The sequence below is a fragment of the Lineus longissimus genome, chromosome 9 (assembly GCF_910592395.1).
Source record: "Lineus longissimus chromosome 9, tnLinLong1.2, whole genome shotgun sequence".
NCBI classification, from domain to species: domain Eukaryota; kingdom Metazoa; phylum Nemertea; class Pilidiophora; order Heteronemertea; family Lineidae; genus Lineus; species Lineus longissimus.
The window spans coordinates 18,794,813-18,810,860 of NC_088316.1; the positions used below are offsets into that span (position 1 = coordinate 18,794,813).

The following is a 16,048-nucleotide window of genomic DNA, read 5'->3' on the forward strand; positions in this document are numbered from 1 at the left end:
AGTAGTCCCGGCACGTGGAGGATCTAGGCTCTAATGTAGTCGAGGACGAGTTTCATTTTTTTGCACGATGTCCATCTATCAAGAAACTAAGAGACGAGTATCTCATAGATATCAATTTTTATAAAGGCAGTCAGCTGTTTTCAAATATGGATTTTATTTCTACATTGAGTAGGCCTAGTACTGACAACAAGATTATTTTAGACACTGCTATTTTAAAATGTAGGGCTAAGGCCTTTGAACAAAGGCAAACAGCTTCAGGAGCATTGACAATGTGTTAACAATTCATTATGGTTTTATAATACTTTTAACAGCAATATACATGTATTTTTTTCTTCTTTTTTAAATGTCTTTGTGTGTATTTTATTTGTCAAGTGGACTGACGTAGTCCAAGGCCGTAGTCCTTGGCCGTAGTCCTTTAATAGTTGTGAAATAAATTGAATTGAATTGAATATAGGCTCCACAATACCACAGATATGATCAGCCAACAAGCCTCGGACGGCGTTGACGCTAGTGTCGGCTTTCTTTACCGTAATTAGCATTCTTAATCGACGAGAATTAATGGCTTGCGTTACTTTGAACCGCGTCAAAAATGCGAGTCAGATTCTGCATGGATTTGTCATTTGTCATCATCATCTATTTTCGCCAGGTCCCTTCACCAATGCATGCACCATGATATGCATTAACAGCATTGTTCTCTAGATAAGAAAGTGCATTCTCCAAGCAGATCGGCAGAAATGATCGCAGGATATTGTTTATTTCAGGTGACCGAGATCCCAAGAAGCGTCGTGTGAAACCTGTCCAGAAACACCTCCTTCAAGTTGACTTTGGCGAAGATGACAGTGCAGAAGACAGTGATTTCAAGGTAGATCCTAATGCTGACAGTGATGAAGGTAAGTAATTGACAAGGTCTTCAAGCACTTGTCTCTTGTCTTGCAAATAACTCTGATGTTAGGGGTGTCACAATACAAACACTTGGGAAAAGAAGGGAATGACTCAATATTTTGCAACAGCTCTTCCACTCTCCTTGACCATTATGATCTAGTTCTACACAACACTACACTTGGGAATTAGGAATTTATTTGAATGATAATTTAAAAATTGGTCATATTTTTCAGAGGAAGAGGTAATTGCTGGAAGCCATTCTGAGAAGGATGAGAAGAGTGATGAGAGTGATGAAGGTGATGAAGAGGAGAAAGATGATGAATCAGACATGTCAGAATCCGACTCTGTGCAGGATTCAGATGAATCTGACAATGACGACCGTCAGAGCAGCACCGAGAGTGACAGCTCTGAACCTGGTGGGAAGACGCAAGATATGCTGATCTCGTGGGGGGATGGAGATAGTGAAGATGATGAAGATTATGTGCCACCAGACCAGCGCACAGACAGCAAGCCTCCAACACCCTCTGGCAAGGGAGAGGCTGTACCACACCGCAAGGAGGATATCAAGGTGACTATATCATTCTAAAGCAATGATTTAATGCAAATATATATGCAGTCCAAAACATCAGGCAGTTAAGGGGGAGTTGTATGAAATAACACCCACTGCACTCATGACCATGTTTACAGGGTTTAGAGGGCTTTTGAACATATGGTTAGTTTTCATACATTTACTTTACCATTGTGTAAACTGAATAGCGCCACTGATAATGAAAATGAAGCTCTATTTTCGTGAGTTCAAGGAACCATACTTAAAGCTTGTGATATGTTTTTCAGGACCGCCTCAAATCTATGGTAAGAATAGTGAAGTGCACTGCAGTTGTAAAAATGATAACTACCGTATAGTGTTTGGGTATTTCTTCTAATCCAGTCCTCTAATCTCCCAAGTCTCCTGATCCCACATTAACACTCAGCTCCTTGATTTACAAGCAGTGACTGTGCATTTTGCAGGCAGTGCTTCTATTGGACTAACAAGATGTCCAAGAACATACTTACATACCATTTTAGACGGCATTTCGGAATATGAATATAGCCGTTACTGATGTATTGTTGTTCACTTGTAAATACATTCCTATCACTCCTACTGATACCATCAGTATCAAAGTTTGAATGTTTGAGCATCTGGGCATTGCTACTGGGTATGCATATACATGTACTAAACATTTCCACTGATTGGCCTTAGCGATACACGTTGGATCACTGATGTACAATGAGTCTTATGACAGGGTGCATGCAAGAATCCTGTGATACTATTGCAGTCTTTTTGAGAAACACTTAACCGGGACACACAAAATGGCATTGGTGATGTCATCCAGTGCATTGTGATAAGGCTTTGTCGCTGTCCGAATTGTTCTCTGAGGGCATTTGCGATGTTTCATAACTGGCATTACTAGCACATGGCTATGCTTTTGATTGTGCCATGTAGAACAATGTTTATGATTTCAGTTGATAGAAGGCATTGTGATAAACTCGTGTTTATATCATTATGTCTATTTCGCAGAAAGAATGGCACTTATGGGATACTTGCATACCCTGTAATAGCGCAGTGTCCGTCGTCGTCGTCACCTGTCATTGTGATGTCGTCTTCATCCGTTACTTTTTACAAGAACAATGGCATGTGTCTTAAACTGCTAGGGCTTCTCATCTGTTGACTTGAAACTTTCTATGCATGTATGGTAAATGTACGTGCTCCTGTAGCCTGGTCATCTGGTAACTGGTGGGAGGATTACCAGGGAGTTAGAGCAGTGCACTGGGAAGTGGTGGTGAAGGTATAAACCATGGCTTTCTTGAGCCAATCCAGGGAGGTACATGTAATCCAGTGGTGGATGTTGCAGTTCTCCCAGTTTTTATGCTGATCTTAAATCACGTTGTTGATCACGGTGTCAGTCTTGCTTATTCTAAAAAGCAACAACATGTTAGTTTTTCATGTCTGCACAATCCAAGGGACTGACCCTTTCAGCCCTCGGCCCCTGTTTGCCCCTCCTTGGTCTATAGTTGGTTGTTAACTTTCAAATTGGTCTGTCTACTCTTATCTAGATCAGTGGTGAATACACTCAAGTGGTCACTCCTGGGAAGAAGTTGAAGATTGTCATCTGCCAAGTTTGTCTCGGTGACATCAGCGTAGAAGAGGATGAAATCGTGGAGTGTGACGGGTGTGGTGTCTCCGTCCATGAAGGTACAGAATGCTAGCTGGGTCAACTACTTTTTGCGCACCATCGGGTTAGCCACTTGTCATCTCATTGCCAACATAAGTCCTTCCCTTTACAGAACGACATACGTGTAGCATTATATTACAAAATGGCATAGGAAAAGAGTGTCTACTTTTAGAGTGAGACAATGTACTGGACCCGGCTTTGGGAATAAACATCTTTAAATTAAATCTGTTATTTTCCTTCAGGTTGCTATGGTATCAGTGAGAATCAGTCCGCTGCCAGTACAGAATCATCTGCAAGTACTGAACCATGGTTCTGTGATGCTTGCAAGGCTGGTGTTGAACAACCGGTAGGTACAGTCACAGTTTCCTCATGATCACCCAAGTGGTGACCATCCATACGCCAGCTGTCGTCATTTACGTCACCATATAACTTCAATGCAGGAATGTACACAGTTTATTACAAGACCACTCTTTCATGTATATACTTCATTTATCAATACCCAATACATTCACTGTGATTATGTTTCAGCATTGCGAGTTGTGCCCTAATCCGGGTGGAATATTCAAGGAAACTGATGCCGGAAAGTGAGTCTGCTTTATTTCTTCTTCAGTTCATTGTTTATAGGTTGAGATAATTCTTGACGTTTGGGTGAAGTTTGAGGGCAGACATTCAGCAAATTTTTGCTTGTTTCTGCTGACCATATATTTTGCGATCATGTGTGTTACACGAAAATAAAAGGCATGCAAGCAGTTCTTGGTTTACATGTATGAGTACGATAGATAATTACACTTTTGTGCTTCAGATGGGTTCACATTGTCTGTGCTCTGTACATTCCTGGAGTGGCATTTGGTGACGTTGACAAGCTCAGTCCGGTCACACTGTTTGAGATGTCTTACAGCAAATGGGGAGCAAAGGTGAGCATGATGATAAACTATAGACCTCCCCTTACCGTGATAGAATTTAGCAGTGGTCTTGATGGGTCTCATCAAACAGAAAAATCAGGAACCATCAAAAGCCACTGAGGTTCTAACTTTGAAGAAATTGGCTCATCATTTGCACTCAAGAGCCCAAAAGGACTTGGAAGTTGACCTCTGAAATGATTTTGGGCATGGTTTAAATGATTTTTCTATTTCAGGAGTGTAGTCTCTGTGAAGACATCAAGTTTAGTCGGACTGGTGTTTGTGTTGGATGCGATGCTGGAATGTGTCGTACTTATTTCCACGTCACTTGGTAAGACATTGTGTTCATCCCGAACAAGTCAGAATAAAGTGCCCTTCAAACTTGGTACAAGTGACTCAACCCCAATAAAGATGAAATATTCAATTCAATAGTAAATAAAGGGAGACGGAACTGCAACTGTAGATCACATACTAGATTATATTATTTTGTACTGTACGTAGTTTGAAATCTAATGCTTTTCTCCAGTGCTCAGCGAGAGGGTCTGTTGTCCGAGGCATCCCCAGAGGAAGACATTGCAGATCCTTTCTATGCCTACTGCAAACAGCATGCCGAGAAACATATTGCTCGCAAGAAGCGATGTAATTGGCTGGCTCTTCAGAGGAATATTAAAAACTATGCCAAACAGGAGATTTCTGATGAGAAAGAGAAGGTTTGTATTTACTTCCCAGAGAGATGGGGCAATTCCTCTTCCTTAACCATTTCGTCAACATCGGTCGACAGAGCAGTAAATGAGAATTAGGTTAATTTCAGACCCGGAAATCTTAAAAGTGGTTGGAATTATCAACTTACATTGTACATGTGTGCCATACCCTATATTGTTGTACCGGTATATCGCAGATCAAAGAAGATGGAGCTGTAAGGAAATCTCAGTCTTCCGAAAAGCGACTAGTTGTGTTGAAGTACCTCACATATGATGCTATGATGATGATGATTGGACGAAACAAACTTTTTGATGAACATCCTGTGTGCCATGTTTTTCAGGAAAGAGTGCAACGGAAACTGAAGCGTCACTGTCGGAAATATGTCGAGTACTATGCCAAGAAACCGCCAAGCTGGAGTAAGTAGTCAAGGTCAAAAGGTCAAGTCTGACAATTCAAGTTCCTAGTCTACCTACGTGCTCATCAAACTTGCTGTGATGGTCATTAGGAATCAGTAAGAAGTGTATTGATTTGTAATTCTAGGGTCAATAAACTATAGCAATGTACACTTCCGTAATTCTCTTTCTCAGATATGTTATGAATCTGTTAGATCTAACCGCTATATGTCTTATCACAGCACCAACAGAAAAGATGCCACGCCTCCTGTCGTCTTGTCCATCTGCCCTTCGAAGATTGAACAGAAAAGCCGAGTTGTTGGGAATCAACACACAGGTATGTGCTTCAGTCACCCATCGCATATCCATTTTTAGCTCACCAGTATCTTGAGTCGATACAATAATGCTGTGTCAGTTGTTCCTCGGACTCCTTTTCCAATAATCTTATAAGCAATGGTGTCTTTCAATCCTGTTTCAGGTGGACCAATCCACAACCAATAAGGACACACGTAAGAAGAGTTACGTCTCTCCCGCATTCTCTGTTGAGTATGTCACTTATTTTGTGGGTAAGTTGAAAAGAAGAATGAGCCATCAGTCGTCTTTGAGGATAGTTCTCGGAGAATTTGTCAACAGTCAATATAATTGGGTTGTTTTATTGGAAGAAATGATCAACAGGGCCAACTGTTTGGAGTGTTTTGTTGGATGAGAGTTTATGTTTAAAGAAACCTCAACAAATCTTAGGTGTTTCATTATGAGTAAGATGTTTTTTTATTTGCAGAGCGGAATAACAAAATCAGCACCATGGGAAACCACACAAACGACCTCCAGCAGCAACACTCCAAGCTGAGGGAGCAAGAAGCTATACTCCGAGCGAAATATGACCAGGTAAGAGATGATACGTGACAAATACAGCTATTGTAGGCAGGGACGTCTTGTTATGATGGCCAAGACTGTCACCATTTAGCTAATCTGTTTACAGGGAAGAGTCCACCTGATGTATAGAGTTCACCTCTCCTACATCTAGGCCAGGTGGAGCAGGAGATGTCGTTTGCTGTCTGAAGCTCGATTAGTGTTATCAAAGTGACGGCCTTCTCTTGCATATTTTTCAGCTTTCAAATGAGATGACTAGCTTGAGGAACTCCAATACAACTCTGCGATGTGAAGGAGAGAGTTTCTGGAAGATACTTGGAGATATGGCTGGCAAGGTAGGTTTATGTTTGAGAACAATAGAGATTAAAAAGTTTGTCATGTTGGATCTGACTCTGATGTTACCAAACGGACCCCTGAATAGTGTAAACATCTCATTTTGTTGATTCGTGTGATCAGAATGATGTAACTTGATGGTTATGTTTTCAGAGTCTTGGAATTCCGGAGGTGCTGAAGGTGAAGAAGTTAACAGTTCAGACATCTCTTCCAAGAAACCCTGCGAAGAAAGATAGTCCAACATCTCCTAACATTGGCGTAATACTCCATAAGTACGTTGGAACTCTATTCCCATTCATCCTGTTGTGGGCAGCTAGATCAGAAACCTTTAATCACATATTGATACCACAGAACAAGGCAGGTCTAAATTGTCTTTGAATGTGTGAAAGAGAGCACCACGAAACTGGTTAGATAATCAAACAACAACAAAGGAAGCACCATGTCGTGTTGAAAGTCAAGGTGGGGCAAGTATAAAGCCCCAGTTGTGCCCACGACATGCCACCTTTGGTTCACTGACCACAGTATTGGCGGTCCTGTAATCAGATCTTATTTCCTCAGGTGTAGCCTGTGTCAGAAGACAAGTGACCAGCACATGCTTGCACGCTGTGATAAGTGTCGTCTCTACTCCCACCTGGGATGCCTGGACCCTCCCCTAACGAGGATGCCCAAAAAAACCAAACAATGTGGATGGTAAGTGTGAAGAATCAATTCAAAGGAGAGAAAATTGTTTTAAGAATATCAAGGTGTGAGCATGTGAGGTCATTATTGCCTCTTCAGACAATACTGGGGTGATTTGTGCTGACGTATCGAGCCCGGAGGAAACCTCTTTTGTTGAAGAGAAAATTGAAGAAAACGCTTCGTGTAGCATTGCCAGGCACTGCCGGCTATCGCCAAGCTTTACGTAAACCTGGTCAGTTGAATCATGCCACATATTGACAATTTCAGGCAGTGTTCTGAATGTGCCAAGACGAGTAGTGAGGAGTCCGACACACCTGGTGTCAACCCAGATGCTCCAAGGAAACTACGTGAGATGATTAAGGAGCCATCCAAGTTTGCCCCAGAGGAAGAGCGAGTGGTTAGTATTGCCAATCTTTAACACTCCTCCTCAAAGTATTTGACGTTTCACTCGGCATTTCTGAATTTTGCTAAGGACAGTGCATAAGGACTACACTTTGGATGTAAGGAGTCTGATCTTCTGTGTTTGCATTGCAGCGGTATCGTGGCCTGTTGGAAGCGTGTAAACCCAAACAAAAGGGAAAGAGGAGAGTACGAGTACCAAGTGAACATAAGGAAGACTCAGACGATGATCAGGTGAGTTTCTCATTCTTGCTGAGTTTCACACTTGCTTCAGGGGGTGATCAACAGCTAATGGGTTAATGACGTGCCAGAAATATTCTGACTTTGACTGGGCTTATTCATTGCCACATCCGTGCAGATTTCACATTTGAATTGTCCGTGGATATACGCCAGCTTCTTGATGCTGTCATTGTTGTTCATCGTGGATAAGTTGCAAGAGATGTTAGATATTTGTCAACTTGTCTCATTGTAGCCACATGAGAAGAAGAAGAAAGATGGAGAGAAGAAAGAACAGAAGGCTGAGAAGAAGAAGATGATCCTGAAAGAGAAGCAGCCTAAAGATGCAGTTCCAAAGAAAGAGAAGATGGTTACAAGTAAAGAGGGGGATAAACCAGCTGCCCCGAAGAGGAAACGTAAACCACAAGTGCAGCCAAGTTACTTGTTTGAGGCCGCACAACAGTTGAAGGCACCAATGGAATGCGTGATTTGCCTGAAGCCTGGAGATACAACCAACATGGTCAGGTGAGAGTGCTTAAGTGTGTGTTTATCACAATTGAAGATTGACGCCATCGATACTACATTGTACTAGGTGACACAAATATATTTCAAGTCATTGAGCCAGTTTTCTTGTGTGTTTGAAGTCATCAAGGGAACACTCCCTTTGAAAATTGTCCCATCTGATATTCTGTATGGCCATCATCGTGGCTGACATTGCCGATGACTTTCCCAAATGCAACAAATGGTCAAAACCAGGTACTCTATTTGTTTCAGATGTGATGAGTGCACATTGTGCTACCACTATGGCTGCCTGGATCCACCACTGACCAAGTCACCGAAACGACGAGGCTACTCATGGCATTGTGCTGCTTGTGACCCTGTTGGAAGGGCCTCTGATTATGTAAGTATGCTGGGATAACTACATGTATCATTGGTATATGTCAGTAAAGATTAGACTTCACTGGCACCCTGAGTCCACTGTGGTCTTTCTAATATCTTCTTCAATATGTTTCCAGAATGATAAATGCGATGATTCTGATGATGTGCCTCATGATGAAAAGCCAAAGAGAAAGAAGGCGAAGAGAACGCCTCCTACTGGAAAGGCGAGTGAACAGAAAGGAGTAAAGAAGGCTGATGGAGTGAGGACGAGATGTAAAGCTAAGGGTGGCGATGATGAAGAAAAACCAGGGGAGGAGGAAGAGCCTGGAAACAAAGCAGGAAAACTCAAAGGTGCTGTTAAAACAGAACCAACTTGTAAAGAAACAGTTGAAACCAAAGTTAAAATCAGTAGAAAAGCTGCCACTGGAGTTAAAGACAGTGTGAAAGCCAAACTAGAGGACACTATTTCCCTGAATCCTTCAATGACTGAAGCAGAACAAACACCAATCCATGAGGGTGAAATAAAACCGAGAGACAAAATTGACAGGAGCCCAGTTGACAAGGGTTCTTTACTGAAAGCTGGTGACAGGACTCCTGCGAAAGCTGGTGTTAGGGTTTCTGTGTCACCTGGTAAAGATGGTTTGAGAAGTCGTACACCTACAAAGATAGCGAAAAAAGAATTGAAGGTCGTAGAAGACAGTGGTAGTGCTTGTAAGAGTGGCGCTAAGATAGTAGGGCTCAGGGGTGAAAATGATAAAGACGAGGGTTGTCAGAAGGCAGATAATGTTGAATTGGGAAAGATTTTTGAGAATGATGAAAAGGTTGCTAAGAATGATGTCACAGATTTAGAGAGGGCTAATAAGGAAAACAATGCAGTTGTTAAGGAAGATGGGAAGGTTGCTAAGGATAAGGGGTTGGCGAAGGGTGATGGTAAGATTACTAAGGAAGATAAGAAGGTTACTAACGAAGAAGATAGTGGGAAAAAGATGGATAAAATTAAAAGCATAATGTGTAGTAAGGAAGTGAAGATTGTTGTGAACAGGGATCTTGGGAATCATGGGGTTGGAAAGGGAAAGAATGGTAAATCTGAGGAGGCGGGTTCTACTCAGAAACGAGGAGAGGGGGAGGGGAATGGGAAAACTAAAGGCATGGATAGGGTTGTAACAAGGGTCACTGAAGCCGATAAGGTGGCGACACGTGCTGAAACATCTGAGAGTGTGGTGACGCAGGGTTCTGAGCCAGAAAGGGTTAGCACAAGGGCTTCGGGAAAGAGTGGGAACGGTAACAAGGGGGTTGAAGGATGTAAGCATGGAAATGATGACAAAGACAAGCTGCCAGATTCGAAAGATGAGGCTTCCAGTGTGAAGGATTGTGGGAAAAAGAAGGAGGCAGCAAGTATTGAGGCCACACCCAAGGAGAGAACTCCCAAGAAGGAGGGCTCTCCTAAATTTGACGTGGCGACTTCGAAAAAGGAGTGAACAAAATGTTACATTTACTGAATTCTTTGTTGTGGGATGTGGTGAGTATTAGTGTTGGCTAGAGACATTGTTGTGTCTGTTGAAGTGTAAGTGTGTGGTGGTTGTACTGTCTTTTGGTTTAGACATAGAGACGGAGCTTTCATTCCTTGGTCTGAAAATAAATCCATTTTGATGTACATGTGTTTTGATTCCAATTTGTGATTCCAGTGGTAACACTGCAGGTGTAACCTGGGACCTTCGAAACAAGTCAGCACTGGTGCTTGCTTGTCAACCTTGACCTCTGACCTCTTGAGTAGCTATAGATGGGTGAAATCTTTATTCTGACTACCACTGGAAGACTGTACCACTGCTGTATATCTGACCATGGTTTGGTGGGGACCACTCCACTGTGGCTTGGGTCTTGGATAAAAGGAGGGTTGGTATAGAGGGTGCTCCCAGAAGATCGAGAATGTCTAACCACAGGAAGTTGTGTAATGGAGGGCTAAAGCCCTACAAGAGGATTTGGGGCCGAAGGGACAAGGGGCGAAACCTCTTGGAGCGTACCTCCACGGTACGGTTTCGTGTGGTCTGACCGAGCCACCTTTTTGAAGACAAGGCACAGTCACGGTCAACTTGTAATTGGTCCTCTGAGGTTTATCGAAACGTTTTGCCCTGTACATTGCATGTACATAATATCAATTTACACGCACAATCACATATTGAACTATTTATTATGTGAAAACACACCGATTTTTTCACGAATGGACCGATTTTCTTGGTGCGATGGTAACCTGGTTCAAGGAGAAAGCCTTGTCGTCCAACAGCATGGGGTTAGACTCTATGACGGAGAGGAAAAGGTATGTTTTTAGATTATTGTCCATCCATCCAATATCCGATAATTCAGGACCGTCACCGGACCATCATGATCATGGCATCAATGCCGTGCTCCGCCTCATGTCAGTCATGACATGCTGGTTGGAGACTTATAAAGCATTGCTCATCAATGTAATGTGCCTTCTAAACTTCTAATTTCAGAGTCATTTTGACAACGGGATTGGAATGGTGACAACTCATCGGTTAATGTGGAAAGATCCTAAAGATCAGGTTGGTCACAGTCAAGAACAAAAAATAATAATGGCATTGTCAATGAATGAATGGTAGGCTGTCAGTACAGTAGGCCTATTATCTTCTGAGAGTAACTCTTATATCGCGGCAAGTACATCACAACTGACATCAGCGGTTTCAAAAACCAGTTTTATCATGTTTAAGTTTGGCTTTTGACTTTTTAGCCACTGCCACTTGTATGTCATGCTTCCATTTCATTTCAAGAAAGAATTAGTAGATTGCCGATGTCTCATGTTTAAAACTTTCTTTCAGAGGTGTGTCTTGGCCCTGCCATTGTCGTTATGTATCTACTTAGAAGAACAGCCATCTGGGTTTGCAAAAAGGTGAGATTTATCTGTTGTCTCTCTTTTCATTCATCTCTGTCTGTCTTAAGGTAAACTGTCGGATATTTTTTCATTGACAAAAAATAGGTCTGGTTACGTGGCCTACTTATTTGGTATTGGCAATGTTTCATTTCTGGGTTGGGCCAATGTCTTTTTTTGATTTCATGAAATGTTGCTCTTTACAGTGCAAAGATCATAGTTCACCTGCAGCCGTCCCCTGCAGACAAATCAGCCGGTCCCGTGTCACAAAGCTCTCACTCGTATATCAGGCTATCATTTAGGGAGGCAGGACAAATTGAGGTAAGTCAGACAGAGGAAAACACTGAGCAGCTTGGAGAGTGGTTTGTTATTACTGATAATATCAAGAGACCAAATTGGCTTGATAACCGCAGTTGTTCTCAAAAGTAGTGATTTAAAATATTCAGTACCCTCTCCCCAGACACCCCCTAAAGAACAGCCTGCAAGAAACAGTGACAGGGTTAATGTGAGAGTTGTGTGGTTAATCTTACTTACTTTAACCTTACAACGTTTTCATGGGTCAACATTTTCAGTTTTTCCGATGCTTCAGTGAAGAATTGAAGTTCAGAAGATGGGAGCACGCTGTCACGACCCCAGAACAGAAGAAAACTCAGGTAAGAATACACCTATGACTTCTGGAACTGATTTCGCTCTCGATATATGAACCATCAAACCTCCATTTTTGTCTGCACAAAGTTGCCTACCAGTACGAATTCATTTGGTGAGGTTATACCCAGTGTTGACCCTTTGTAGGTTGTCTTTATCCATGAGACACATAACCTGAACCCAAATGAAAACTGACATCTAATCAATTCAAGTTTTTTTCAGGGCCGCCAGATAAGGACTGGTATCATGGGTATAGAGCGGAATATTGAGATGAAGAATAAAGCAACTGATCGTGATATTTCGGTTGCCTTCGAGGATCTGAGTAAACTCATTGCTAAGGTAAAGTAGACAGTTGGGTGATGACTTGACCAAGCTTTTGCACTAAAACCATGTAGCTGTTGTGGAACAGGTCCAGGGTACGGTTTGATGAAAGTTTGACATCAGTTTTTTTCAAAAACTGATCGGCTTTTTACCTGGCGATTTACCAATAGTCTTCTTCTATGTGGTGTTCAATTCAAAAGAAAAACCAAGTACCAAAGTTCTGCTCCGTGTTATTTTACTCACCTCACACTTCCAATTCCAGGCAAGGGAGATGGTGAATTTATCAAAGAATATCGCAGAGAGAATAAAACAGAAGAAAGGCGACATTTCAGATGATGAGGTGGGTGTCCTGTAGGCTACAATATGAATACTCCACGAGTGTTGACGTTCAAAGTCGGGCTCAAACTCGAGAAGCGGCATTCAGCATCAAGAATTTCACCAGATACTGCTACATGTAGTTCTCAAAGAATCCTCCTAAAAACATCATTGAAGTCGGCTTATGATAACTTTCAACTTGGCTGCTTCTACTGACTGAAACGTCTCCTTCCAGACAGTGAAGTTCAAGTCTTATCTGTTGAGTATGGGCATTCCAGACCCTGTCACCCGAGAAACACATGGTACTGGCACCCGCTATTACTTGGAATTGGCAAAGCAGTTGTGCACATTGTTGGAAGAACCAATTAAGGTAAGCCCAATTAGTGACTAGTACAGCATTAGTGACCAGTGTTTTCACTGTGTTAGTATCAGATTGGTTTGTAGAAAACGTAGTCATTGCACCTATTGATGATTTGGTTTATGCACAAAAGGTGGTGCCAGCAGTCTTTCAAATAAAATGTCTGTTTTCTGATGACATCACATCTCTGTGTGATTCACTCTTTTATACTTTCAATTTTCAGGACCTTGGAGGAATGATAACACTAACAGATGTTTACTGTCGTGTCAACAGAGCTAGAGGCATGGAGGTGAGAGTGGAGCATTTGAGAGGACTGTAGAGTGGCTTGAATACAAATGTATTTCAATGGACATACTTTCAGTGCTTTTCATCAGCACTTGGCTGTAGCCTTCCCTAGGAAAAGCACTCGGAACACATACAAGTTTGAAAATGACTGGTTCAGTAAAAGGGCTAACTTGAGAGTGAAGTGCTTCTCTCAAAATGGTTACCTCAAATGAACCTTGCTCCTGGTTTCACTTAAAGATGACCTTTTCTCTTGTTTTTGATTCCAGTTACTTTCGCCAGAAGATCTTGTGAATGCTTGCCAACAGTTAGAACAGTTGAAGGGACCTATTAGGTAAGAATGTTTTAGAATTGTGCCAGTTGTATAGTACCCCAGGTATAATGGCACGGCTTAACCCGCCGGCCATGAGGGAATTCCTTTATGGCCCAGTGGTTGGCGCGTTGGCCCCAGAGTGGAAGTTAAGCAACGTTGAGCGCGGTCAACCTTTGGATCGGTGACCGGCGCGTACAATACACCAGTATCGGGGGATGAAAAGCAATAGTACTGATCTGGCTGGTGTGTGGCTACCTTTGGGTTGGGAGCAAGGTATCACTGTGAGGCTGGTTATCCTCTACAAACATTGCTGATGTCATCTCGTGAGCAGTGAAAGACACAGATAGCATCACTAGACCAAGCTTTGTTATTTCAGATTACGAGTGTTTGATAGTGGTGTGATGGTGCTACAGTTACAGACGCACAGTGAAGAAGAAGTCATCAAAACGACCACAACATGTGTGAGTAAATCAAGCCATCTTAATTTTGTCCCTGCCCTGCAGTACGATTGAAGAAATGAAGGGTTAACTATGTAGAAGAATCTCAATGCTCTGATGTCAACAGCATTTCTGTGTTTTTGCCTTGGTGATGGACACTCACACTGTCACAGTAGAATACAGTATGTCAAAAATGGTCTTCTGTTTGCAGGTTGAACAGAATCAGTCAGTGACAGCTGAGGAACTAGCTCAAGTCATTGGTTTGTCTGTGATCCTTGCCAAGGAGAGGTAAGAATGACATTTGGTCAGCCGTTTGTCCCAAGATAAGGATTGTATATCTTGCAAGCTAGTCATGTTTTCCAGTGTACTGTTTATCAATACATGTGTTAAAAAGTGTTACTTCATCTTCAAGAACATTCATCCAAATTATCTACAGAGTACAATGGCCATGGTCGAATCTTTCCTTCTCATTTGTAAAATTACTTTTTACAACATTGTTTACAATCTTTTCAGGTTGTTATGTACAGAGAAAGCTGGCAAAATATGTCGAGATGAATCAGTGGAAGGGCTTCGGTTTTATCCCAATCGCTTCCTCAGCAATAAAATCTGAATAGATCAGGAAACCTCACTGGCGGGTGGAGGTGCTCACATTGTGCAATCATCAGAGTGATTCTTGGAAATTGCCTAACTCTCTCTGATATTTTTCCAAACTGTCAACCAAAATGGCAAGTGGCAAGGTTCTCATTGGCAAAACAAGATGAACAGACGTATATGCCAATGAAGCTCGCCTGCAGACGTTCATAGCCAACATCACTTGAAATGAAAGTGCTCTGCCTCCTGGCAGTGGTTTATAAAATCTGCCTTTTATAGTTACACCAGAGACGACCATGATTATAATTGACTTGATCTATCGCTATGGGATGATTATTTGACTTTGTAAATAATAAATAGTGTGTTACATGTACTTGGATTTTGAAATATATTTGTTGAGTTGATTTCTTTATGTTGGATATACATTTTGGTAGTACATTTTGACTGTCAACTCCACTGGATGGCCATAATTGGAGTGACGACAACAGCAGATTTGTGAGTGGTGAAGACTGCTTGGTGATGTGGTGGATGTACCAGTCAGTGGTCCGCCTAGCATACATGGGTTGTGGCTTGTCCCTGTCATACAATAGGACCACCAAGTCCTTGGTTTGACCAGCACACCTATCTCCACTGGATGGTCATGATGGGAATGAGTGGTGAAGGCAGGAAGGTGGTGTCACCTGAAGGGCTGTGACTGTCTTCAGAGAGGTTGTGACTAGTACACCAATCTCCTCAAGTGGAACACTCCTCTGAGATGGTGACCATCTTCGAACAGGATGTGTCATAGGACAGTCGGCAACAGGAAAGGTGCTTGTCTTGAATATATCCCTGGCTGAATCAGCCATAAAGAAGAAGACCCTCAACTGGCTCAATGATATTAGACCGTATTTGTACATGTAGCCACATCCCCAGTGGTTGACGAAACGCGCCGGGCTAACGGATGACGACTTCTCCGTCGAAGATTGTAAGCTAAATATCGCCATAATATATGGAGTAAGCCCCTCCCTCTACAAGGAGTGGTGATGTCATAATCATAATGAACTTCTCAATATCAGATGCCAACGATGACACACGTGTAAGAATAGGGATGGCAATACATGCCTTGGATGGAGTCGACTTGTCTGTTGCTGTTATTGAAATAAGCTCAGGGAATTCACGGGATATGTATAATGTTAAGGGCCTATAAACAAAAAGCCCCTTTATTCACTCATAATCATTATTGGGCTTCAGTTTAACCACGGATGTGGAGCAACATGCTCAACATCCGTCGTTTAACAAATTGAAAATGAGCGGACATTATAAAGCCACCCACCAAGACGAAACAGTCAAAATTTAATCACTGTTCAGCTCCATATGGCCACATTTGGATTGTGATGGGGCCCAATATCTCAACTAACCATGTCTTTTCGTCGTGAATTCCCCGAGCTAATTTCGATAAG

The 16,048-nt window shown here is 42.2% G+C and overlaps 2 protein-coding genes across 3 annotated transcripts; both read left to right on the forward strand.

The window, feature by feature from the left end:
• Window positions 1-451: 451 nt before the first annotated feature.
• On the forward strand, window positions 452-10,117 carry LOC135493840 (PHD finger protein 14-like). 2 transcript variants are annotated; one of them, XM_064781453.1, is made up of 22 exons: window positions 452-528; window positions 762-890; window positions 1,116-1,450; window positions 1,717-1,734; window positions 2,977-3,115; window positions 3,338-3,441; window positions 3,624-3,679; window positions 3,898-4,009; window positions 4,231-4,325; window positions 4,521-4,704; window positions 5,037-5,112; window positions 5,331-5,425; window positions 5,567-5,654; window positions 5,867-5,973; window positions 6,198-6,293; window positions 6,445-6,563; window positions 6,850-6,981; window positions 7,237-7,366; window positions 7,504-7,602; window positions 7,841-8,109; window positions 8,359-8,485; window positions 8,601-10,117. In XM_064781453.1, exons 1-22 carry the CDS (start codon window positions 474-476, stop codon window positions 9,939-9,941), a joined length of 3,906 nt encoding a protein of 1,301 aa, XP_064637523.1. In that variant the 5' UTR covers window positions 452-473; the 3' UTR covers window positions 9,942-10,117. The 2 variants fall into 2 exon arrangements, with proteins under 2 accessions (XP_064637523.1, XP_064637524.1); XM_064781454.1 differs by lacking the exon at window positions 1,717-1,734.
• A 468-nt stretch (window positions 10,118-10,585) lies between these two features.
• LOC135493398 (vacuolar protein-sorting-associated protein 36-like) lies at window positions 10,586-14,983 on the forward strand. The gene is made up of 13 exons (XM_064780725.1): window positions 10,586-10,777; window positions 10,956-11,024; window positions 11,298-11,368; window positions 11,554-11,668; window positions 11,920-12,000; window positions 12,215-12,331; window positions 12,576-12,653; window positions 12,864-12,998; window positions 13,210-13,275; window positions 13,538-13,602; window positions 13,958-14,042; window positions 14,230-14,306; window positions 14,532-14,983. Exons 1-13 carry the CDS (start codon window positions 10,604-10,606, stop codon window positions 14,626-14,628), a joined length of 1,230 nt encoding a protein of 409 aa, XP_064636795.1. The 5' UTR covers window positions 10,586-10,603; the 3' UTR covers window positions 14,629-14,983.
• The last annotated feature ends 1,065 nt before the right edge of the window (window positions 14,984-16,048 follow it).